Source organism: Histoplasma capsulatum, assembly GCF_000150115.1.
Source record: "Histoplasma capsulatum G186AR genomic scaffold supercont2.1, whole genome shotgun sequence".
Classification (NCBI taxonomy): Eukaryota; Fungi; Ascomycota; class Eurotiomycetes; order Onygenales; family Ajellomycetaceae; genus Histoplasma; species Histoplasma capsulatum.
In genome coordinates this window covers 1,612,914-1,635,418 of record NW_025544801.1, presented here as the reverse complement: position 1 = coordinate 1,635,418, position 22,505 = coordinate 1,612,914, and the positions used below count along the sequence as shown (strand labels likewise).

Sequence of the window (22,505 nt, the reverse complement as noted above, 5' to 3'; positions counted from 1 at the left end):
CCAAAAAACAAGCATTTTGTTTTTCAACCCTGAGGCTCAAAATCATTGCTTTTAGCTGAGAGAACACCTTGAAAATGAACTTTATTTTGATAATTTAGCTAGAAGTTTGGAACTGTGGGGATCGTATTATTGGATGTGGGACCGAACGTTTGCTTGAAATTAGCTGGCCCGCTTCTAGATTGGCTCCAACTTCCAGGAGTTAGCGGCATATCTGGGAAAGAGATTTATGTCTCACAACAAGCTTTCATAGATACTTGACCCCTGAAGAAGCTTGCGTCCTCAACAGAAAAAGAAAATTAAATCAAACGCAATGAGCATTGAGGGAGAGTAATATACCTTTCTCGGCATTTGATGAGACGAATGTGATTGAAAGATTAGTTAAATTGGCCACTTCTCTGCACAATGATCTCTCGTATTCAGTAAAGATGAATGGATCCTGTCAATGAGCGTATGATGCCCTTCCAATCCATGTAATTGTTCTTCAATTCCGGAAGTCAGTACAATGAATACTCTCTCTTATACGGAGTACTTCTATAAGAGGATATCCCCAATAAATATTCGCGGAGTATATGGGATGTGTTGGAGATTGCGTGATGTATGGAAACCCTTTTCCCGAAGAGGCACACTTATGGATTACGAAAAAAGAAAAGAAAAGAAAAGAAAAGAAAAATCCTAAGCACGCTGCTCGCATACGCAGTACATAGTTGAGGGAAATAAATAAATAAATGAAAAAAAAAAAAAAATCAGAAGCATTGGAAATAAGCTATTAAAAAGTATGAGGGTGATTGAGAATATGTTAAATTGCAGTTTAGACATAACTTTCTACCTCCTTATTACTCATGTGGCAGTACAGAGGTGATCAGCCCCCAGAGAAGTCACCGGGAGTTCATCCAAAACAACCTTCCTAGCCGTCGTTCCACCGGGAACTGGCAACTAGCTCTCAAAACAGAAAACTTCATTCGAGAAATGAGCACCTTATCCGGCCGAAATACTCCATCAAATCCTTGAAGAAATTGAGCCGCGAAAATCATCACAATCAAACCAGGCAGTGAATCGGTCATTTGTTTAACGGATCCCGCGCCAGAGAAGCGTCGGAAACCTTTACCCTTGAGAGACTGGTGATTATTCCCCTCTCAATGGGCCTGTGACTTTCTCTGAATTCGCTGGAATTTGGACATCATTATGATGAAGTGGGTGGGCTATCGAAGGTGAGAACCGAGCAAGCTCTTGAGGTCAAAGATAGCCCTCATGAGCTGACCAACGAGGCTTCCATTCCAGGCGGAAAGCTAGTATCCACACTTATAACGGTTAACCCAATCACAGGCGTTCGGTCCGTTGAATCTCTGAAAGGATTGTCAAAGAAGAGGATCTCCCCTGATCCTGGGCGGCCCGCAAATTGCGGGAGTTCAAATTTTTCAAGGAGTTGGCGGAGGAGAATAGATGCCTGCGGAGATGCGTAGAATGTTCTCTTTTAGTGTTTGTTGAATCCGAGTGTCTTCGTCAATAGGGGTGTGTCGGGGTATGATAAAGGTTCGAATCTCTTTCCATTTGGCAGAGCGAAGCGCGGGATCAGAGGGAGGAGTCTCGACGGGTCAGTGCAGCTCTCAAAACCAGAGGTATCCTTAATTTGCCCTGCGATGAAACAAATCAAGAGGTTGAACTGCCAGTGACGGTTTTCAAATCATGGAGGATGCTGATCAGGGGTAGACGAGCGATAAAACCGCCAAGTACAGCCAATTTGTTGCTCAAATAAGCATGGGCTAATTAGGCTGCATCCCAGTCAGAATCACAGAAAGGCCGTGGCCGATTCAAAACAAGAATAAGAAGCAATAGGAGATGGTTGATTGAAAGGAAAAGTTACATGGAGCTTCTGTGGACCTCTACCCAGCTATCTTCAACGTGGCACGGAGGTAGCGAGTCTGACAGAAGCACCCTGAGAACCTTCAAGCAAACATGAAAGAAAGTTGTGAGAATCAGTTCTGATCCCACCAGAGAAGTAAAGAGACAATTATGCGAAAAAAAGTGAATAAAGCTGAAAATAAATGAAAATAAAAGAAAATTAAAGAAAATTAAAGAAATTGTTGAAGAATGAGAAATGGGGAGAGGATTAGAAAGTAAAAAGGAAGCATCAAAGTAGGGAAGAAAAATGGAACGACTTTGAAATCGTTCATCAGTTTGGAATGGTTTCGATCCGGAAAGGCTGGGTCAAGATCTCGCTTCGAAAAAGAAATATTGTCAAAGGGACGCCCCGTCTGCTGCAGTTACAGTACATGATATTTTCAAAAGTAAATGAGATAAAACACGACGATAAATTGAACAAGAGACAATCCTTCCCGATTTCGCTATTTCGTATCCCAGCTTGCTTGCTATTTCATGATCCCATGACCTTTAATGAGAAGATAGATATTAGAAAACATTCCCATCCGCTCTCTTTCCAAACTAAGAAAAAATTTCATAAGCCCCTCCAAAACTCTTTTCTGCTTGCTATTATTCTCTTTTCCCTCTCCATTACTCCAACGCCCTGCGTCATGCGAATACTTATTAGAAGGCGAAAATGGCAAGAGCAGCGACAAAGACGATGCCGCCAATGGCGACACCGTTACGGCCTGCAGCACCCTCTTGGAATGGTGGTGGGCTTGGCGATGGGCTTGGGATGCCGGTTGGGTAACCGGAAGGAACCGGCCCTGATGGAGTAGGGGTTGGAGTCTTAGTTGGGGGGCAAATGGTAATAGTGCCGGTCGAGATAGGAACTAAAGTACGGGTGCTGGTGGTGGTCACGGGATAGGGAACGGTACCGTCTGTAACAGAGGGTGATGCGTGATCGTTCTTAATGCCGAATTGAGTAGAGTATTGATACTGGCCCGTTCCCTCGACGACAATCATCAAGCCATAGTGCGTGACGTCGCCTTCGAGGTCGGTAGAGGGTGTCCATTGATAAGAACCAGTGTTTGCAATAGAGTCAGCGATAGTGCCGATTGGCTTAACGTTGGTACTGGGGCCGCGCAGGAGAATGAGTGAAACCTCCCCATCAGTAGTAGGTTGCCATTTGATGGTGTATGGCTGACCAACGGGCACAATATCGTTCAAGCCTGGCAGAGCAATGGGATTGCCAGTCGGGAGTTGGGAGTAGTCAGGCTTGGTGGAAGCAGCTGCGAGAGCCGCGAACGCAACCGCAACAGTGGCGATGAACTTCATATCTGCGATGTTCGTTTCGAAGGGTTGTTAAAATGAGGTATCTCGCTAAGATACACTTATAAAATTGAGGGGGTATCAAAAAACAATGGGCCCTGGGACAAGAAAGTAGAACTGTTTTTTCGTGTGTAAGGAGTGACTGGAGCCTGAAGTTTGACTCTGGATATAGAAAAAACGAGAGGAAGTCTGCGAGAGACTTAAAAAGGAGTGAAAAGAATGGTGAGAAGAGGACGATGAACGAAGGAATGGTCAGCGTGAGCAAGGGAGAGGAACAGGGAGAAAGACAGAAGGACAGGGAGAAAAGAAGAAGTGAGCACTGTGGGATGACAGCCCGGGCTAAATAAAGATCCCATTGCAACCCCCAGCAGGGCCGTTGCCAGCATCTTATCTCCTGACAGCTGCCGGCTAGCCCGCTTTGGGACATGGCGCGCACAACATCGCCGCAGCGTGCCTGCCGCTAGGCGCATTGCAGCTAGCTCCCACGCATAACCGAAATTGCATGCTTTCGCGACAGATTTTAGGCAGATTCACAGGCCTTCTCAGCCAGTCAGCATGGGTGCTGCTGCTGTCCCCGGCAACGCGCAACCTTTCCTCTGAGGAGGTTTCCATGACTTCGGCCGCTGGACGACAGCGACGCCAAGGATGGACAGGGACGGTGGTCGGCCCCTTATTCGAGGCTTGTCCAGTTAAATTCCCCGACCGGCCGCAGTGGTGTGGACCTTTGGAATGTAATTTCAGGCAAAATACGCCCTTGAGTATGTGTGCGCCCAATCAGCGGACAACCAGAGTCGACATCCACACATTTCCAAGCTGCATGAAAGGGTCGAGCAGTTCATGCCAGAAAAATCATTCGTCACAGAAAGCTGCACATTATGAGAGATATCCAACTCTAGGAGGTCGTTCTACAGGTTGAAAAGCCTATAGAGCGCTCTGTGGTCTCCCCGAAAATCTCGGTGTGTCGGCGATGAGGGCTGCCTCCAGAAAACAATTATGGTGAGGGTCCATTATTGTCGTGATCTAACTAAAATCAAAAATTTCATGATGATCATGGCCCGTCTTCAGTCGTGTCCAGGATGGACATGGGCATCCATCCTGGAAGCGTCGCTGATGAATGGTGCGTTTCAGGGTTTTTATCATTTTTATTCTTTGCAAACGCTTGAATCGAGTCGTGATGAGCAACCTCTGCACGCCCCCAAAATTGCATGTTCTCCAAGCTTATGTTTTAGTGAGAGGCGCCACTCCATATGGATTTCTTGAGCCTCAAAACAACTCTGCTCAATCGCAGGTGAATGAACAAAGAAAACTCAAAAAAGTCTGTAATTATAAATTCTGCGTATTCCGGATACTTCGAAGCGGCGGCGGGGAAAATGGCGCCACGGCTGCGCATTTTGGCGCTTTTCATGGTGGTGGTTGGGTGGGAATTTGCCCAATTTCATCAAACGGGTAAGACAACCTGATATTCCGCGAACGCATTTTCCGCTTCCCTCTTCTTTCTTCTTTGCCCCCAAGACTTCCAAGGGACGCATGGCTTCAGACAGCGGTTTACCACCATCCAATAATAAGTATTTTAGTAACCTGCATGGCATTGTGGTAATAAAAATCAAATGCAGATGAAGAAGACGCTCATTAAGCATTTTTTTGTTCGCTGGGGCTACCCTTGATGGCTTGACAAATAGGGTTCCCTCCAGTGGAAGTAGCGCTGATGCTCAGAGCACTACACAATCTAGATTTTTCCAGCAAAGCTAACATGGTGAACACGAGCGAACGACTCGAGGTGGGTACTGCCCCTTGAACCGTTCGCTGGCGCTCGTTGCTTTGGCCAGCTCTGTACGGAGTAGATGAGTTTTTGATCAACGAGCTTTCTGGCCACCAGGGTCGGTTCTCTTCTCTCACGGATCACGGATCATCGCCATCTCAAATTCGCTGCTCCGAGAAAGAAGAGAATATAGCCGAGAGCCGATTGGCGACCGTATCCAACGTGTAGAAGTAGGCTTTGAATTAAAGGCGCCGTAATTTGTTGGAATATTTTCAACCTGACTGCAGACGTTGAGAGAGCTGATTTTCTGGAGTCGAGAGCACCTCGAGTTGCATGAAGAGAATGAGATGATGATTCGCTCGAGATTAAAGGATGATGCATGCCGTGTTTGGCTGAGGAGCCACGGACAACCAAGAGCTTTTGGCGTTGGCTAAGGGGCCTGATGGTCCAAGCTTGGCTGTCAACTTAGGCGTCCCATCACAACGAGCTGAGCTTTACTCGTCGGTAGGGGTTCTTAGTTACAATTAGCTCGTGATTCTATACTTCCATTCATAACCATCACAAGAGAATATATGACGTGCGTAGTTCCAATTGATGGTGGATTCAGCATTGGGGCCACCCACATTGCCTCTGCCGGTGACAGCCTTCTAAATATAGTCAGTGTCCGGATCCTCACAGCAGCACCAATAAGATGAAAGACAAGCCATGATAATGGTGTGCTTGAACAGCATATTTCATTTGTTTGAAATATTTTGATAATTAAATGTAGGCTTTATTGCGGCATGAAGCAAATGCCTCGCAGATTATCAAGTTTCTCTGTGCTATGTGCGGCGTCTACCTCATGAATTGAACAAAGAATGTTGAGTTTAAGTGTGGATAACATGGATGTTGTCCTCGTTCCCTACCGGATACATGCTCGACGCAGTATGCAGTATGCCGTGGAGGCTCCATGCTGATCTCCCTGCTTAGTCGATTCGGAATTCTCTTGGTGAGGGGTAATAGTGTCAGAATAAAGGAAGTGATTGTTGTCCCACTTGTTCAAGCATTATCAGCAGCGGAGATCATGATCTGCATACATGCCTTACAGGCGATGCAAGGTTGTTTTGCTGCTCCTTTTTTCTATAAATACATTTTATTGAATTAGTAAACTGATATGCAGCATTGAGTCGCCTCTTATGAACTAAGCTACATATCTATCATATTGTTAGTTACTCAAATTACGCGCTTCTATACTTCCAATGCTTAAAAACTATGTGGGAGGTATACCTCACAAAGAATGCAAGCTATTAAGCTATTAAAGCTGCAACTCTGCATGTGCTTATCGGTTTACAAACATTACCTGGTAATGATCAGGATGCTCCGTGCATCTCTACACATCCATCCATGCAACGGATTTTGTTGTTAAGGAGTTTTATCTCAGCCTGTCGGCTCACCACTTCCCTTCATGGGTTGATTTATGATCACCGAATATATTTACACACACAGCCCTACGATCAAGTACGGGGAGAAGAAAAACAAATCGCAATGAGAAAATGGAGGCCGAAAAGTGTGGGGGTGCTAAGATAAAAGTTGATTGAATAAATAGAAGGGGATTCCAAAAAAAGAAATCTCACCCAAAACCCATGCACTTCGTCGGAGTAACAATGCAGCTTGATAGATCCCGAAGCTATATCTGCAAGGACAATGAGATGCATGTGATTCCTGTTTGGGATTTCAGCAGTGCTACTATTTTCGCCTTGGATACGGCAACCGAAAGGAGGTTTCTATTTCTTCAACGAGGATGGGGGTGGAAGTCTGAATCGTAAAGTCGCCAGGTTTTTGCGATAGTTGTGAAATTCGCCGGTGACTTGATCATTGGATGTTTGTTTTGGGCTCCACATTTTGTTCAAAATCACATTCTATATTTAAACCAGAGTCTATCCACACAACCAATTGCAAGTTTCTCACCGAAGTCAAGCAGCACTGAGTCAATATGTCATATTTTTGTCTGTTCAGCAAAATATTGGCTTTTTCCCCAAAACATTCCACAATCGAGCAAGATCTGCCAAGTTTATATATACAGGACAGTGCAAACGGAGAGCTTTCAGGCGGGTTTTTAGTGCAAATAAGTTACACACCAACACACTTCAGGCCAGACTATGACAAAGTTCAGCCATACATTGTGGCCCTGATATAGGGGAAAAAACTTAACCTTGCTCAGGAAGTCGTGAGCACAGGTAGAGCCCCTGATGATGCCAGCTGCCAGTGGTACCTGAAGTCACCCAGAGATGCTCATAAGTCCCGTGAGGTTGTAGCATACACTTTATCATATTGCTAACACTACTCCATACAGGAATAATAAATTGACAATGGCTCCAAAAATTCCTTGAGCACAAAATATTTGAATGCTCAAAATTTTGGCCTATATTTGTCAAGATCCCCACAGGATTCTTATTCTTGCCCCTAGTTTTAGCCTAAAAGTTTGTCCCTGTTAAGCTAGGAGTGGATCCTCTCCCGACATCGAATTTCTCCGCATCTTTTCATGATGTTGCGCTTTGCTCTGCAATCATATTCGACCATTACCACTTTCCATGTTTCCCAGCTTTGGCTCTGGCTTTGCAGCCGAGAAATGTCCATCATTCAGCCTTGACCCGTGGGTGTCAATGTTTCTGTCTGCAACGAATGCATCACACTGTGGCGTCCAGTAGTTGAAGTTTTTCACTGCTAGCATTTACTGTGTGACGCCCTTATGGCGAGATTATTGAAAAATTGGCGAAATGGATCCCGACCTGAGGCATGGATGCACAGATGCACAGATTGGGCAAGGAATGAACCAATTGGGCGCCTGCCTCACTTTGGCCTCTTGGTGCTGAAATACTAACTCCTTCGTTGAATTGTGGGGGTGCGGGAAATCCATTCGTCGCTGTTGGTCAATTCAGCTTACCAACCATCATGACTTCAGTCGATCGACGACGCCAGCATTGAATCGCTGGGAGTCAGTTGCTTGTGAGATTGTTCCTTCCTTGTCGCAGATGTCTATCAATTTCCTGTTTTTGCGTTGGGCTTTCCTAGACTCATTGTTGGTAAGTATGACCCTGTGTTCTACATGCACCGTGCGAGGATGTGTCACAATAGTATAAATCTATACGAATATCCGCTTTCCCTCCGCGTCTTGTCCTCTATGACTATAGATTTTGAAGTTGTTTCTGAGGGTGATAGAGTATGGCGCCACTCAAGTCCCTCAAGCTGGCCTTCGTTTGCTTATCTCTCACATGGGTTTCCATAGCATCTGCAGCGACCCACGTTGTACCTCGCCAAAGTACACATAAGTCATCGATCCGTGGTGTGAATCTCGGCGGGTGGCTGGTACTTGAGCCGTGGATAACGCCCTCTGTTTTCGAAAAAGCAGGAGATCGGGCAGTGGATGAGTACACCTTAAGCCAAATTCTCGCCGGCAATGCCAGATCACGACTATCAGAACATTGGAACTCGTGGATCACTGCAGATGATTTTAAGCAGATTGCTGCTGCCGGCTTAACTCATGTTAGAATCCCCATCGGCTACTGGGCGGTAGCTCCGCTGAAGGGAGAGCCCTATGTCCAAGGTCAAGTCAGTTATTTAGATAAGGCGATTAGATGGGCCAGACAATCAAACCTCAAAGTTGCGATTGACCTTCATGGTGGTTAGTTATTTATTCAAATTTACCCCCGAAATATGGATGAAGGTCATCTCCAAGCGGCTGACCCACTATTACGGCCTAGCTCCCGGCTCCCAAAACGGCTTCGACAACAGCGGTCGTCGCGGTTCCATCAATTGGCCTAAAGGCAATACGGTGGCCCAAACCTTGAATGCCCTTCGAGCACTCGCAGAGCGTTACGCCGACCAAACCGACGTCGTAGACTCTATTGAGATTCTCAATGAGCCCTTCGTGCCCGGTGGTGTGCCGCTCGACGAGGTCAAGCAATTCTATCACAAAGGCTATAAGGTCGTGCGGGACATAAACCCCAATGTCGGCGTTGCAATATCCGACGCATTCCAGGATCTCCGTTCGTGGAACGGTTTCATGCTCCCGTCCGAAAACTTTCATAATGTCTTCCTCGATGCCCACCACTACCAAGTCTTCGATAATGCGTTCACAAGCTTTAGCGTAGACCAGCATGTCAACCTCGCGTGTTCGTATGGGCGTGAACAGGTTGCGAAAACGGATAAAAAGACTTTTGTTGGAGAGTGGAGTGCTGCCATGACAGATTGCGCCAAGTATCTCAATGGTAGGGACAAGGGTGCGCGGTTTGATAAATCATTTCCTAACGGCAAGCGCTCGGGTGCCTGTGGCGGGAGGTACTTTGGCTCGGTGAAGCAGCTACCTGATCAGCAGAAAGTGGGAATCCGGCGGTTTATTGAGGCTCAGCTGGATGCTTATGGGTTGGGTGCGGGGTGGTTCTTCTGGACGTGGAAGACGGAAGGATCGCCTGGGTGGGATATGCGGGACCTTTTATCGGCGGGCTTGTTCCCGCAGCCGTTTACGGATAGAAGGTATGGTGGTTGCAAGTGACGGGACTCTAGAGCTTGGGGTACGATATGGTGAAGGGCCATTTACACTCGTAATTTAATTTTTAATACACCAAACAAGATTAATAGAAGTGATTGATATTATTAGTACTTGCCGTCCGTGTACGGAATGTATGGAGATGGACGTCGTTGTTTCGACATACAAGGCCGCATCCTCCAATTTGATGACATTTCGCCAAATTTCTGGTCACATACAACCTTACAACATAACTACACAGAAGGCTGTGTATTCCACTGGGTATAATTTACGCGGGACTGAGTGCATTTCTATTTCCCCTAATTTTTAGCAGAACAGCAACCCGAATGATTTTTCCCAGCGATGGCGATGACCCGGTTTCTCAACGGGCTGGCAGCTATGGGTTGAAACTTAAGAAAACCGAAGGCCATAAAAAAAAATGACAGACTAGAAATATGCCAATACGTCCTTTCAGAAAGCAACGGGGTTTGGGTATCATTGATTCCACTTTCCACTTCCCCCATCTACAACACCCCCAACTCCCCAAAGCCATTTACAACATCCTGATCAACATTGATCAACCACTCATCTCTGAACTTAACAATCCCACCGCACGCGCCAACAACTCCCCGCAGATTCTCTGTGACGAAATGGCGGAAATTGATCTTGTGCACGGGGTCCGCATTACTCCAGGCACGTCGACGGGTGGTTTCTGGTGGCTCGTTGTTATGATATTTCCCATCGGTTTCACCTCCTGCCGCGTTTGTGTTCCAGACAATGAGATAGTCGCCACCCCGGGGATCACTAGGATCATAATCGGTACCCTCAGCTAGTTCTCTGATGAGATCGGTCCACACGACAAGATAAGACTGTAGATGGTTAAGAAGGTAGCCTGGGGGTGGTGTCGACGGGCCGTTGATGGAGAGGAGGTGCGTTAACGCCAACCCGTGTAGCTTCTTGCGATTAATGTCACCCACGTTATCAAAATGAGAAAACCACTCTGTTAATATCCAGTTGACAGATTCTTCTTCGGACGAATGGCCCATAGCAGATACAACGGATGTCAGGAATATTTTGGGGCTAGATAGGGCAATCCTCGCAAGGACAGAGAAATAGTCTGTTTCCACAACGCCCTGGACGTCAGGGTACCTTTTATTTGGTCCGGTAGTGAGGTGGGCTTCGTAGGTTTCACGGAGACCGGAAAGAAGTGTGAGAAGGAATGAAGAGTCTAGAAGAGATTTGGCGACGATCGAATAAGCTTGTTCGTTTCCAGGATCGACAAACTCTACTGCTCGGATTAGTAGTTCGGCAAGACGTGGAACCACTCCAATACGCTGTCGTGTAGTCGCATTAACGAGGGCCTCCAATGAGACGAGTAACTGGAAACGGATATGATCGTTGAGAATTTCCTGAGGAGCAAGCAGAATATAGGATTCGGTGACTTCTAGAGCTTGACGGATACTTTCGGTGCCAATGTCGAAAACAGGAAAGAGAGACGGTAAAAGCTGGAGAAGTTCAGGCGAGGCTGGAGATGGAGCTTGCATGAGGACGGCAGACCAGAGGTCCAGGGCTTCCTCTAACAGATAAACTAATGCCTCCTATTGACCATTTAGTAGGTGATCTAAACATGAGAGGGGAATGCATACCGATCCTGGAACGACGGATTTTTGGATGAGAGGAATAATTATCGGATGGTATCGGATGGACTCTTGTTTCATGGAATGAATTAAGGAAGAAAGCAAAGTGAGGATCGCTTGCTTCATGAGATTTTCTTCGTTTGATTGTTCCCACAATGGTGGTAATAGGGAGACAATCTGGTCCGCATATGGCGCAATCTAGTTATGGATTAGCATCTTTAGGTTGTGGACAATGTTGAAACGCTGCGTACCTGGTCTTCCATTTTCACTATAGCAACGCGAACCGTCCCAAGAAGTGCCATTTTCGTCTCCGATAGACTTACTTCGCTAATTAGGTCCATGAGGCTCTGAAGTGTGGTAGTCGCATAGGGCAAGAACCGGTCAACGCTGAATTCAAATGGCTCTAAGACATTTTTCAATTGGCGACCAGCAGTTACGCGAACAACTTGGTCATTAGTAGGATCGTTTTTGTTCAGTAAATGTTGAAAAATTTGGTAAATCGACGACACATCTAATTCGTCGGATTTCACGGGCACCCATTGGCCGAGCAGTATTGCTATTCTTCGTCTAAGTATATTATACCCTGGCTGTTGAATTTGGACCTCTGGGATAAGGGTTGATGATAAAAATGCATTAAAATCAATCTCCTTCTCCAATATTGCAGCACCAAGGCCGATAGCGGAATAAAGAGAATCTTTCAAGAAAACTTCTTGATTCTGGGGGTCTAGAAGACGATAAGAAAATGTTACATTTTGAGCCCAAGAGGTGGATAGACTCACTGGCATAGGAATAGAACACTTGTAGTAGCTTGGGGACAAGAAGTTCCTTGAAGTGGATGAGGAGATCAAGATATACTTTTTCGGAGCAAGCACGGATGGAGAAGTCGTATGCATCTGCAATCTCTTCCTCGCGCTTCTCCCACTCTTCGGGATCTTCCTCCCATTGTTGAAGGTCACTTGCATGAATGACAAAGAACCGCGTTATAACTAGTTCCATGACCTGCGCTACGAAGTCGTGAGTCAGTAGCTGAGACTTGATCAATTCAATAGATTGACTCTTTTCTTCTTTATCCTGGGCATGTTGATACTTGAAGCTGTGCGCAGGATAAAATGCCATTTTGATACATGTCCGTAAGATAAGGAGCCCCTTCAGAGCAATCTTTTCCAGGAAAAGGGTTTCATCGCCATCAACGTCACCGCCAGCTCCAATCGTGGCTCGAGACATGTCATTTGGGTCGCACAACTTTGAAAGCTCAAGTACAAGTCCCCAATATGACCGAACAAGGTCAACGCAACCGGGAAATAAGGCGAATGCTGCGGGATGAGCCTTGGCCATTTCAAGATGAAGCTTGGATATTTGTATTACATGTCTTTCAAGTAGTCTGGTGACATTTGGTGCGAGCCCAGAAGGTTTTCGTTCTAAAATACCCACATGAGTAAGGGATAGGGCCCAAAATTGCTGAACATCGATGTCTCTGTTAGGATGCTCGAAGCCTGCAATTATCAATCGGCGTATAGTTTTCAGAGCTATGAGACTTTCATCGAGAGAGTCCAAAGCCCCCCGTTCGTCATCCCCACCAGCTTCTAGGAAGGTACCCCATTGATTGACTTTCTCAACATATATGCTCGCAAGAGTGTGAAATATCTCCGGGGCAACAGCAAATAAATTCCTTTTAATTCCTTGTAATTTACCCGTGGCAAGTTCTTTAATTATGTGCAGAAGAATGAGGAGAGTACGAGGGAGCTGTAATGGGTTGCTGCCGGGCTGGAAGGATGCGCGAAGCAATGTAATTACAGACGTAATCGCGTCAGGCCTAAGCAAAAACAAGAGAATTAGCAACCAGACCACGGGGGAAATTAATGGGCGTTCATCCTACCATTCTACTGGGAATTCTACACGCACTATCTTCGCGAGCAGCAGTGCATTGTGAAGAGCAAGTTTGGCATCAGGCTCAACGGCTCCAGATTCAAGGGCTCTTGATCTGATCCGCACTTTCTCCTCCGGCTTGATGGCGCTTTGGTTGTTGAGAATTAGTATATATCCCTTAGTAGTACCATGCAAATTCTTCGGCATACTTAGACGCTGTCTTCCTCCAATATCTATCAACGCCATTTTTAAGCTGAATGATCGACATATATCGGACTTCGTTTGGGAGAGAGGTATCAACGAAGACGTCCTGCAATCGCATAGTTAATTCTTGCATAAAAACGACGAATGAGTATGGCTAAGAATCATACCTGTAGCAATGAGAAGTAATTTGCTTGTTTCTCCCAGTTCTTAAGCTGCTCCCCACCCGTGATGACCTGCTGTTGCGAAGACCCCGAGGCGAGAACTAAGGCGTTGTAAACATTTTGACTGGTAAGGGGATTCGCCTCTCCCGGCAATTCCACTAGTAAAGCCATGGATAGCAGAGGAAGAATGGAGCTGTACGCAGTTCTAAACTCGAGGGAGCTTTCTAAGGAGAAGCGCCCTGAAGATTGTTGATGAAGGCTATCAGACGCACCCCTCCATCTTGAAAATGGCACCACTAACTTAAATAAATGACAGCAGTTTTAGCGTGGGGAGCTTGGACCCAACCAAGTTGGTCGTACTTCACTTTTCAAGATACTCGGTACCAATATCTGCAACAAATGCTGTAACTCGCAAAGGTTATAGCTAAGATATATGTATATATTGCATTCTCCGTTGTCGTGATAATACTGTTAGTTATATTGTCGTATTTCAAGCCAATTAGTTCTTCAAGCAAAATTCGGGCTCTTTTCGTCATGGGATGGATAAATTACAACAGATTCCAGCTAATTACACACAGCCAAGATTGTCTACTTCTTTTACAGATTTAGTGCATACTCTGCATGGTTACATGTAAATAACCGTCACCAGAGTTCTCACAGCGTTTGGAGTGAGCACGATAGGAGTATAGGTGTAGTGTGCTGCTATTTGCATGGGCACACTTTCTTTGCTTTATACACGGCTCGGAACAACTTTAGGACGATTATTACTGTATTTCATCTCCACTCATGACGGGCTTGTTATTAAGCAAGCAGCTCGAACCCGACGTACTACGTGCAATACGTTCCCGGAAAACATGCCCGTCAGGTATCTGAATTGGACAACAGGCCTGACCTTCGTGCTCGGCGCAAGCGTCTTCGTGTCTCTTCTCGCGCTAAGCACCCGTGAACTCAGGGCGTCAGACGCGACTCAATGCCAATCCGAGTCCAAACCTGGATCAGAGACCGCCCCACACAACGACAAGACGGATAGTGACGATGATGGGGATATTCGGAAGGCTCTGGTGGCCCTGAACGAATCTGCAATGGCCGATCTCCAATGCGAGCTTCGGAAAACCGTCCTGTGGGCGGATCTCAGCACACTGCTTACAAGGTGGGGACACATCTATCCTTTAAAGCGGCGCAGACTGTTGCAGACGCGAAGTCTCAGGAGCCAAGAATGTAAGATTTTGTGATTCTTTCTGTTGCAAGCGCATACCCAGAAACCAACCCAATTTGAAGGTCGCGGAAACACTCCTCAGAAACCACTCCACTTTGAAGATATGTTATCAATTCCACAAGGTCAACCGGAGATCCTACAATCACTTGCGCCTGAAGTCACCGCACTTTTGCAGCAGTACTCTTACCAGGGGTGCAAGCTAACTGGCCATGACATCCGCTCCGCCTTATCCGGCGCCTTGAAGAGCGGGAAAGTGCTTTGGAGTCACTTTGCGCGCGCAGTGGTCCAACTTGATGAACGGATCGTTGTCAAGTTTGGACCTAATATATCGTTAATTGACGCAAACATGACTGCCCACATCCGAAAGCATTCTGAGGACATTCCAGTTCCCCAGCCTCTTGGCATACTTGCTCTTGGCGGAAAAGTCTATGCATTCATGAGCCTCATTGACGGTCACCCTCTTGACAAACTCTGGCCAGACCTATCAAATACTGATAAATGCTCTGTCCGGGATCAACTGGATGCCATCTTGGAGAATCTCCGGTTGCTTCCGTTACCATCTAAATATCTCGGTGGCGGCAATCCCCCTCAGTGCATCGACTGCAGAATGTGGATGCGCAAGAGTCCTGAGTCAATGGAGAGTGAAACGCAGTTCAACGAATTCCTTCTTTCTGGTAATAGTCGACCTACCATGGAACCATATGTTGAGTTTGTCAGACTCATGCTCCGCGAAGATCACCGTATTGTCCTTACTCACGGTGACCTACACCCCCGCAATATCCTGGCTATTAATGACGAGGAAAGAGGAGGGATTCGGATAACTGGCCTGATAGACTGGGAGGTTGGCGGTGCGTATCCAGAGTACTGGGAGTTTGCCAAGTCACTTAACACTGTTCGCCCAATACGCTTGGGCGACTGGCCTTTCTTCCTGCCTCTAAAGGGGATGGGAAAGTACTTTGAAGAATATGCTATTGATTGCTTGATAGACAATTGTGTGGTGTAATTGGACATCATATTTACTACTGGACCTAAAAAGACCTTAACTTTTATGACACCCAACCTGCTCGGTTCTTAAACGCTGGCATACAATTACCCCTTAACCCTTCATGTTTCCAGAGATACTTCTCATTCAGATCCTCCTCTCATATTTGTTTGAAAACATTCAGTCAGATCAAGAGTTCTCGTTGCGTCTTCCCAGATTCCTGAAGAGGCGCAACGCTGGCTGTCTAGACCTCATACTTATCCTCAATCTGGACTCCAAACAGAGGGACCAGCTTGAGCTTCGCCTCATCATGGTCATAGTCCGTAAGAAGATCATCTTCAACCAAGGCCTCCAATACATCCAGGACCCACTGCTGGCAACCCCAGTTGTACATTTCATTCTCGATCTTTTGGTCCTTGACTACTTGGCGAAAGTGGTCAACATGGTCAATCTCCGCGACTCGGATGTTCTCTATATGGTGGATACTGTTTTGAGGAGCAGCAGAGGACTCATCGTATTTGAAGTTGCACGGATCACCGACGATTTGAAATACGGCGTGCTCCGTTGAGCTGATCTGGAGATACAAAGCCCAGTGATAGGTTCCCAGAGTCTGGTTCCGAGGTTGAGAGATGGCGATAAAGAGCTCGGCCATTTTCTTCTCTAGTTTCTTTCTCTCCTTTATTAAAATAGGTTCCTCGGCCAACAGCACAGGGGCAGGAGAGGTCAAACAAGAACTTCTAAGAAAAGACTGGCTGTAATCAGCCGATAACATTAGCTAAATGGGCGTACCTTCGATAGTTTCGGGTGAGTTCAGCCTCGTTGAAAATCTGGTGAGGACAGCAGAGGTATAGCCGCGATAGTAAAACGAGAGCTTGTCGTCGACAGGCGAATGCGCAGGAGGAGAAGGGAAATATCATAGAACTTGTAGCAGGGGGAACCCTTTTCATGTCTAGCAGCGATAGGCGGATCTTGGGTAATTAGCCAAATGGTATACTTGAGGCCTCTGTACACCTTGCAATGAAGTTTGGTCATGTGAAACAACCACCGGCTCATTTTAGGCATCAAAGATCCCCGTGGTTGCCTTATGCATTACTTGGAGATCAAAGTTGAGGCTGCCGAGAGTCAACCGTTCCATGTAATATTTGTTGGTTAACTATGTGGACAGGGCGCTTAGGCGATGTCTGGTACAGAATACTGCGTCGCCGGACACAGCACCGGACACACATATACATAGCTTCCACAGTCACCCTAGTACTCTACATTGCACAAACCGGCTGAGCGAATTGACGTTACCGTTATCCCTGCTCCGATTTGTACTGGGTATTTCCTAGATTGCATGATTGTTTGTGATGCCTCCATGCGCATGTAGAGCCTGGGTTACCCTGTTGAGCTTTTCAGAGGAATAAGTTGCCCAGAATCACAAAAGGCTGTATCTTGGGATCCTGAGCAAGGCGCTGGGGAAACAATTCATTCATTTATGAATTCGAAAAGTGTTGATACTGGGCTGAAATCTTGTAATTTATACTGCGTAAGTTTCATGTTATTCCTTTACTCTGAAGGAGATCCAAAAAGCTGTGAGCCGCTGGACGACGGTCGAACATGTCACATAAGAAAGGCTTGAGCTTTGTCAATGAGCTCTCCGTGAGGCGACAAGAGGCTATGGAAAAGGGTGCATGCTCCACCTGAGCACCACGGGGCTCGCAACTGCCAAAATCAGCGCAGAAGTGCCATTTTTCTGGCTGCTGAGGCCCGTCCGGGCAGCAGGATTTAAAGAAGTTGATAATATATGATATCACAGGACGTTAGATCAAGATTTCATCAGGTCCTTCTTTTGTCTTGGCAAAGAATCAGTTTAGCCGAGGCGTAATCCGTAGTCTCGGTCACCTCAAAACACTTGAACCACTCCTATCCTGCGACGGAGTATCGAATACCCTATAGAAATATCGGGAATGATCCCGCGATGACTCCGACAGATTTTGCGGCAGCGCAAGAGCGCATTTTAGAACGTCGGCGTCTCCGTGAAGCCGAGGCGCGCAGTCAAATATCCGAGCCTGTCGCTCGTCTTCCTGCAGCTATTGGGAAACTTCCTTACCCGCTCTCAAGAGCCTCCGATGCTGGAATTCTGCTATGGGATACAATAAAGGGGAGAGAAGGCACGGGACCCGCGTTTAGGGTGGGACAGGTAGACGCGGAGTTGTTGGATGAGGAGCTCCTCGCGCTCTTGAAAGGGCAAGTTGGGGAAGGATTGAAGTATTTTGGAGTAAGACATGAAACCCCTTTGCCTTTATTGTATAAGAGCCCCTTTTTATTGTGTGCGTGCTGGCGACTTATCCTTTTATTCTCCCTCCATAGAACCACATAAAGGAGGATTGGACGCACGAGATACAATTTGCATTGCGGGCAATCCTCTTTAAACTCTCCGTGTGGGATCACAATGCGTCGTACGGCGCCGCTCTACAAAACCTCAAATATACCGATAGTCGAAAAAAGAGTCCTACCCTCTCCGATCCGACAAAATGGCAAAAATCATTGTATGGCCTCTTCACAGTCGGGGGTCGTTATGCGTGGGATAAATGGGAGAGCTGGTTGATTGACCAGGAAGGCGGATATGATGAGGTTTGTTTAAAAGCATTCCAGATCATTGCAGCTCATTAGACCAATTTCTGATATGCAAAATAGCCACCCTCACAAGTACGATTGTTGTCTCGAGTTACAAATGTCATTTCAACCACACACTCCATCGCTGGCTTCATTTCATTTCTTGTTTTTCTCACCAACGGACGATATAGAACGCTAATTGATCGCATCCTGCGTATGCGCCTCGCACCTCCATCTACCCAAGTCAGCCGCGAAGTATCATTTGAGTATTTGAATAGACAACTCGTGTGGCACGCGTTTACCGAATTTTTGTTATTCTTACTTCCTCTTGTCGGTATCGGACGATGGCGACGCTGGGTCTCCCGGGCTTGGAGGAGAACAATATCGTCGCTAAAAGCAGCTGACGAAGTGGCGGTGCAGGCTAAAAGCAAAGGAGATTTGGCTTTTCTGCCTGAAAGGACCTGCCCGATTTGTTATCAGGAGAAGAATCCAACAGCCACCTCCGAAAATGAGGTGCTAGGTGCATCTGGAGCTTTAGGAGGGATAATAGGCTCTGCACAGACTGATGTTGTAAATCCCTATGAGACTATGCCATGCGGATGCATATATTGCTTTGTCTGCATCGCCGAGAAACTTGAAGCGGAGGAGGGAGAAGGTTGGATTTGTCTCCGATGCGGGGACCTTGTTAAGCAGTGCAAACCCTGGAGCGGTGATGTTCTCGAGGAGGCAATGCCGCCACATTCAACGACTGGGAAAAATGTGGGATTTGCAGACATTCCAGACGATAAACCCGAAGTCACAGCCCACATTGAAAGTACACCTGCAGTGTTCACCGAAGGCGACGATAGCATGCACGAATCAAATCAGTGGTCGGCAGTCGAGAAAGATTTAACTGACGACACGAGTATGGAATCTGAAACCGAGGACCACAAACATGATAACAATCAGTTTGGATAAAATAGGCGGTTAATTTGTCTTTCTATAAGACCAGACATGGAAAACATCACGGCCTATTTCTACATACCTCTTTTTGGACATTATACTCATCTCTTCCCCTACCTACACTCAGCGCCTTCAAAACGATACCTAGTGTAGACGCATAGCGTGTTACCCCCATTTCGCTTTCCCGCAATCCGTTAATGGCCACTCACTCGTGGTCCTTTATTTCTTCTGCGAAGATAACACTTGGTATTGGCTCTGTTAGCTTTGCTAGTGCACTCATATGTAACTATAATGTACGAATTTCATGCTTTTGCATTCGACAGGGTTAAGTGTGTGGCGAAGTGCACCACCATAACTTTTTGGACGTAATGGAACTTTTTTATATTCCATGAGGAACACAAGTCCCATCCAGTCCTGGTACTTTCAACCCAGACCGTGAGCCTTACCGACGTTAACATATCATTTGAGCATTTGGCATCTAGCTATACACAGGCCTGATCGATTAAGACTACTTCACGATCCACTAATTACAATGGTTCTACGGAGGGCATATGTTCACCGTTCGCCGTTGGCCATTTATCAGATGGAAGAACAATACCATTAATTAGAAGAGGAAATGGATTATTGGGAGATCTCGGCGGAGAGAGAGGAAAGATGGAGAGGGTTTAATACTTCTCGCGTGCGGCTCTTAATTCCATTTCCAGAATACCGAGTCAGGACATCGATCTACAGTCCTTTCGCACATCAGTCTGCATTCCCGGTTCCGCTGTCAGCCCTTCCCACCCTCCTCCGCGTAGTGCCCAATCCCGGTTCACGCCTCGTGGTATCTTTTCAGTATTGGCCGCTGAAGTTGCCAACCGACCTGCAACTCAAGCCTGAGCTTCCAATAACACCGCCAGTATTGGTGTGCGAAAGAGCGTTTACCTTCGTTATGGCGTGGCTCATCTTGGCCACTGATATTTCGCGTGAGCAAAACGTTCTTCTCGGTGAGCTGTTTGGCTTCGCTTCGTGGGACTGGGGTATTATGCGCTCCTAGGCTCCAAAAAGGACATCGCCAACATCTCTGTCGTGTTGTAAGTGATGGTGGAATCCGAGCAAGCTATTTCTGCACATCCCCAGGGATCGTTCATTTTCTGGGAATCCCATGGAGCCATGGAAAATTGATGTCATTTTAACTACACAGGAGGGTAGCGAGCGGCATCTGGTTGTTCACCGCTAGGAGTGGGATACAGTAAATCATTATCAGTGTGTACACAAAAGCAGAGTGAGCAGCATTGTCATCTCGGCCCCCTATGGAACCCTTTCTACCTCCCTCAGCACAGCACCCTGCGTACTTCGTTCGCTCCAGCCAACACACAAATTCCCTTCCACCCCAGTGGCCAGACCAACAACCTCCATCACCAGCTCCACTACTATCGCCGCGCCAATACCCCAATACGCAGGCTCCGCTGTTTGGTGTGTGATATTGTTCGCCTGTTTTCCTTTGTATCTCTTAAACTTTTTTCAAGTTGCTTGGGCCTGATTCAGCAGATGTCAAGTTCCGAGGCAACTTCCATCATTGCATGTCAGCCCTAACAAATATGCTTAAATCTGCCAAGATCGGTCCCCAACGTCCACTGTCACCTCCGCTGCCAGATTTCAAGTTTTCTGGATGGAGTTTGATTGAATATCCTCGCAAAGATCCGAAGAATTACCCCTCAGCTTTCCTGCACATGGTATCCACGACTTTTATGCACCATGACCCACTCTCTGTAGTGCATCATCGTCCAATAACAATTCTCTTCCCCCACAAAACCAAACGCCGTCAACTAACAGAACTCCTGCATTTCCCATCCATATATTTCTATTATTAGCTCGAATCATGCAAGGCTATGGGGGAACGGCACAAGGCTGAAGAGAAAACAACGCTGAAACATTTGTCCCACCCTAGTGTTCTGGAAACGGCGCAGGAAATTTCTGCAAAAATGCAGCATGACTTCCGTGCTATTCCTTTTCTAGTAAATCCTCTAGCTACCGCAAAAACTATTCGAACGTGGGGCCTAAAGTCCGGGGGGCTACTCCGTACTTACGAGAAAGAGGACGAATTCTGGAACTGGACCGGACCTGAAGCATCCTCCAGATATGCCGTCGGATTGCTGATCAACAATCCCCTGATACGGCTGCTAATTATTTGCAGGCTCATCGAAATACCGCGCAGCCTCGCGATCGGCAACTTGAACCTTTTTTTTGGGTGAAGGGGGAAGGGAGGTTGAAGACGCAATGTACCAAAAAGGGAATTAGGTCTAATTTTGGAACTATATCCAACATGCTACATCTTACAGTTCCTGGCATTTTGTGAGGAAAATTGCTGACTGGGAGCCTTAGAAGATGCATAGAGAATGCCAAAGAGGAATGTCGTATTGTCGAGAAAGGCTGCGAGGCCAGAGAGAGAGGTTCGATTTTGTATAAAAGGCCCTATTCCCTTGGATAATGAAACAGTTTTATTTTTTTCCTTTGCTTTCATGAACCAGGAGAGTTGAGCATGAAGGAAAGAATCAAGCGAAAGTTCAAGCAGCCGTCCCCAATTATACTTCACTCTTTCTTTCACGACGAAGGTGGCCCACTTTCATTTTATAAAACTCCACGAAACTAGCAGCAAAATGCGCACTTCGTTCATTGTTTATGCAGCGTTGGCAGCTTTGGGTCTCGTGGACAATGTCCTTGCCATGCCGACATCGCCATCTAACCTAGTGCTGGCAAAACGGGGCGTGAAAGCATGCGATAGCGACAGCGATTACACGGGGCCCTACCAGGACGGGCAAGGCGTGTATATCGAATCCGACAAGATTTCGCATCCATATAAGTTCCCCAAAGTGCGCAAGTGCTGGCACGATTACTTTGCTGTAGAAGCGAGTGTGTGGTATGTATTGTCCATCCACCGATAACGTAAGAAGCAGAAAAAGATCAAAAGGGCTGACAAACTATCAAAAAAACCTCACAGGAAAAAACCATGGATCAAATCATCCGGCAACATCTACTGCACGGGCACACAGTTGTGCTCCGCCGCACAACTTAACGGGACCCAAGTATGCCAAACACGCAGCCAAACCGTCAGCGCCTCAATGGGTCTGAAAATCGACGCTGCCGTGTCCAAGGGGATCGTTCCCGGGTTAAGTTTTGGCGTGGAGTTTAGCTCATCAATCGAGGACTCCGAGTGCTACTCTGCATCCTCGACGACGACATGTACCTGGAATGACAAGGCCTGCCATACGGTGTGGACGCAGCAGCAGATGGTTCTCACCAAGGGATATGAGCGGAAGAGATGCAACTGGGGTAACGGCGATGTGACGGAGTGTATGCGCTCGTGGGAACAGAACACTCCGACGACTTATACCGATTATGGATGTGGGAGTAAATGTGAAGACACCAATTATTGCGGAAATACGAATGGGCAGCCGTGTCAGTAGG

At 46.7% G+C, this 22,505-nt stretch overlaps 9 protein-coding genes across 9 annotated transcripts; 6 read left to right on the top strand and 3 right to left on the bottom strand.

The window, feature by feature from the left end:
• Positions 1–2,003: 2,003 nt before the first annotated feature.
• HCBG_00520 (GPI anchored serine-threonine rich protein) lies at positions 2,004–3,491 on the bottom strand (the record flags this gene model as incomplete). The annotated part of the gene is made up of 1 exon (XM_045427570.1): positions 2,004–3,491. One exon carries the CDS (start codon positions 3,193–3,195, stop codon positions 2,542–2,544), a length of 654 nt encoding a protein of 217 aa, XP_045291545.1.
• A 4,658-nt stretch (positions 3,492–8,149) lies between these two features.
• Positions 8,150–9,541, top strand: HCBG_00519 (glucan 1,3-beta-glucosidase precursor; the record flags this gene model as incomplete). Its single annotated transcript, XM_045427569.1, has 2 exons — positions 8,150–8,609; positions 8,689–9,541. 2 exons carry the CDS (start codon positions 8,150–8,152, stop codon positions 9,477–9,479), a joined length of 1,251 nt encoding a protein of 416 aa, XP_045291544.1.
• Positions 9,542–9,976: 435 nt separating this feature from the next.
• Positions 9,977–13,491, bottom strand: HCBG_00518 (uncharacterized protein; the record flags this gene model as incomplete). Its single annotated transcript, XM_045427568.1, has 7 exons — positions 9,977–11,050; positions 11,099–11,287; positions 11,341–11,813; positions 11,869–12,902; positions 12,966–13,103; positions 13,165–13,265; positions 13,327–13,491. The coding sequence occupies 7 exons, from the start codon at positions 13,489–13,491 to the stop codon at positions 9,977–9,979; spliced, it is 3,174 nt and encodes a 1,057-aa protein (XP_045291543.1).
• A 683-nt stretch (positions 13,492–14,174) lies between these two features.
• HCBG_00517 (phosphotransferase enzyme family protein) lies at positions 14,175–15,623 on the top strand (the record flags this gene model as incomplete). Its single annotated transcript, XM_045427567.1, has 2 exons — positions 14,175–14,538; positions 14,599–15,623. The coding sequence occupies 2 exons, from the start codon at positions 14,175–14,177 to the stop codon at positions 15,537–15,539; spliced, it is 1,305 nt and encodes a 434-aa protein (XP_045291542.1).
• A 139-nt stretch (positions 15,624–15,762) lies between these two features.
• Positions 15,763–16,592, bottom strand: HCBG_00516 (uncharacterized protein; the record flags this gene model as incomplete). The annotated part of the gene is made up of 1 exon (XM_045427566.1): positions 15,763–16,592. The coding sequence occupies one exon, from the start codon at positions 16,168–16,170 to the stop codon at positions 15,763–15,765; it is 408 nt and encodes a 135-aa protein (XP_045291541.1).
• An 886-nt stretch (positions 16,593–17,478) lies between these two features.
• On the top strand, positions 17,479–19,377 carry HCBG_00515 (peroxin 2; the record flags this gene model as incomplete). The annotated part of the gene is made up of 3 exons (XM_045427565.1): positions 17,479–17,778; positions 17,871–18,134; positions 18,198–19,377. The coding sequence occupies 3 exons, from the start codon at positions 17,479–17,481 to the stop codon at positions 19,071–19,073; spliced, it is 1,440 nt and encodes a 479-aa protein (XP_045291540.1).
• Positions 19,378–19,674: 297 nt separating this feature from the next.
• HCBG_00514 (uncharacterized protein) lies at positions 19,675–20,094 on the top strand (the record flags this gene model as incomplete). The annotated part of the gene is made up of 1 exon (XM_045427564.1): positions 19,675–20,094. One exon carries the CDS (start codon positions 19,675–19,677, stop codon positions 20,092–20,094), a length of 420 nt encoding a protein of 139 aa, XP_045291539.1.
• A 544-nt stretch (positions 20,095–20,638) lies between these two features.
• Positions 20,639–21,292, top strand: HCBG_00513 (uncharacterized protein; the record flags this gene model as incomplete). The annotated part of the gene is made up of 2 exons (XM_045427563.1): positions 20,639–20,773; positions 20,912–21,292. 2 exons carry the CDS (start codon positions 20,639–20,641, stop codon positions 21,290–21,292), a joined length of 516 nt encoding a protein of 171 aa, XP_045291538.1.
• Positions 21,293–21,697: 405 nt separating this feature from the next.
• Positions 21,698–22,504, top strand: HCBG_00512 (uncharacterized protein; the record flags this gene model as incomplete). Its single annotated transcript, XM_045427562.1, has 2 exons — positions 21,698–21,957; positions 22,039–22,504. 2 exons carry the CDS (start codon positions 21,698–21,700, stop codon positions 22,502–22,504), a joined length of 726 nt encoding a protein of 241 aa, XP_045291537.1.
• Between the last annotated feature and the right edge of the window lies 1 nt (position 22,505).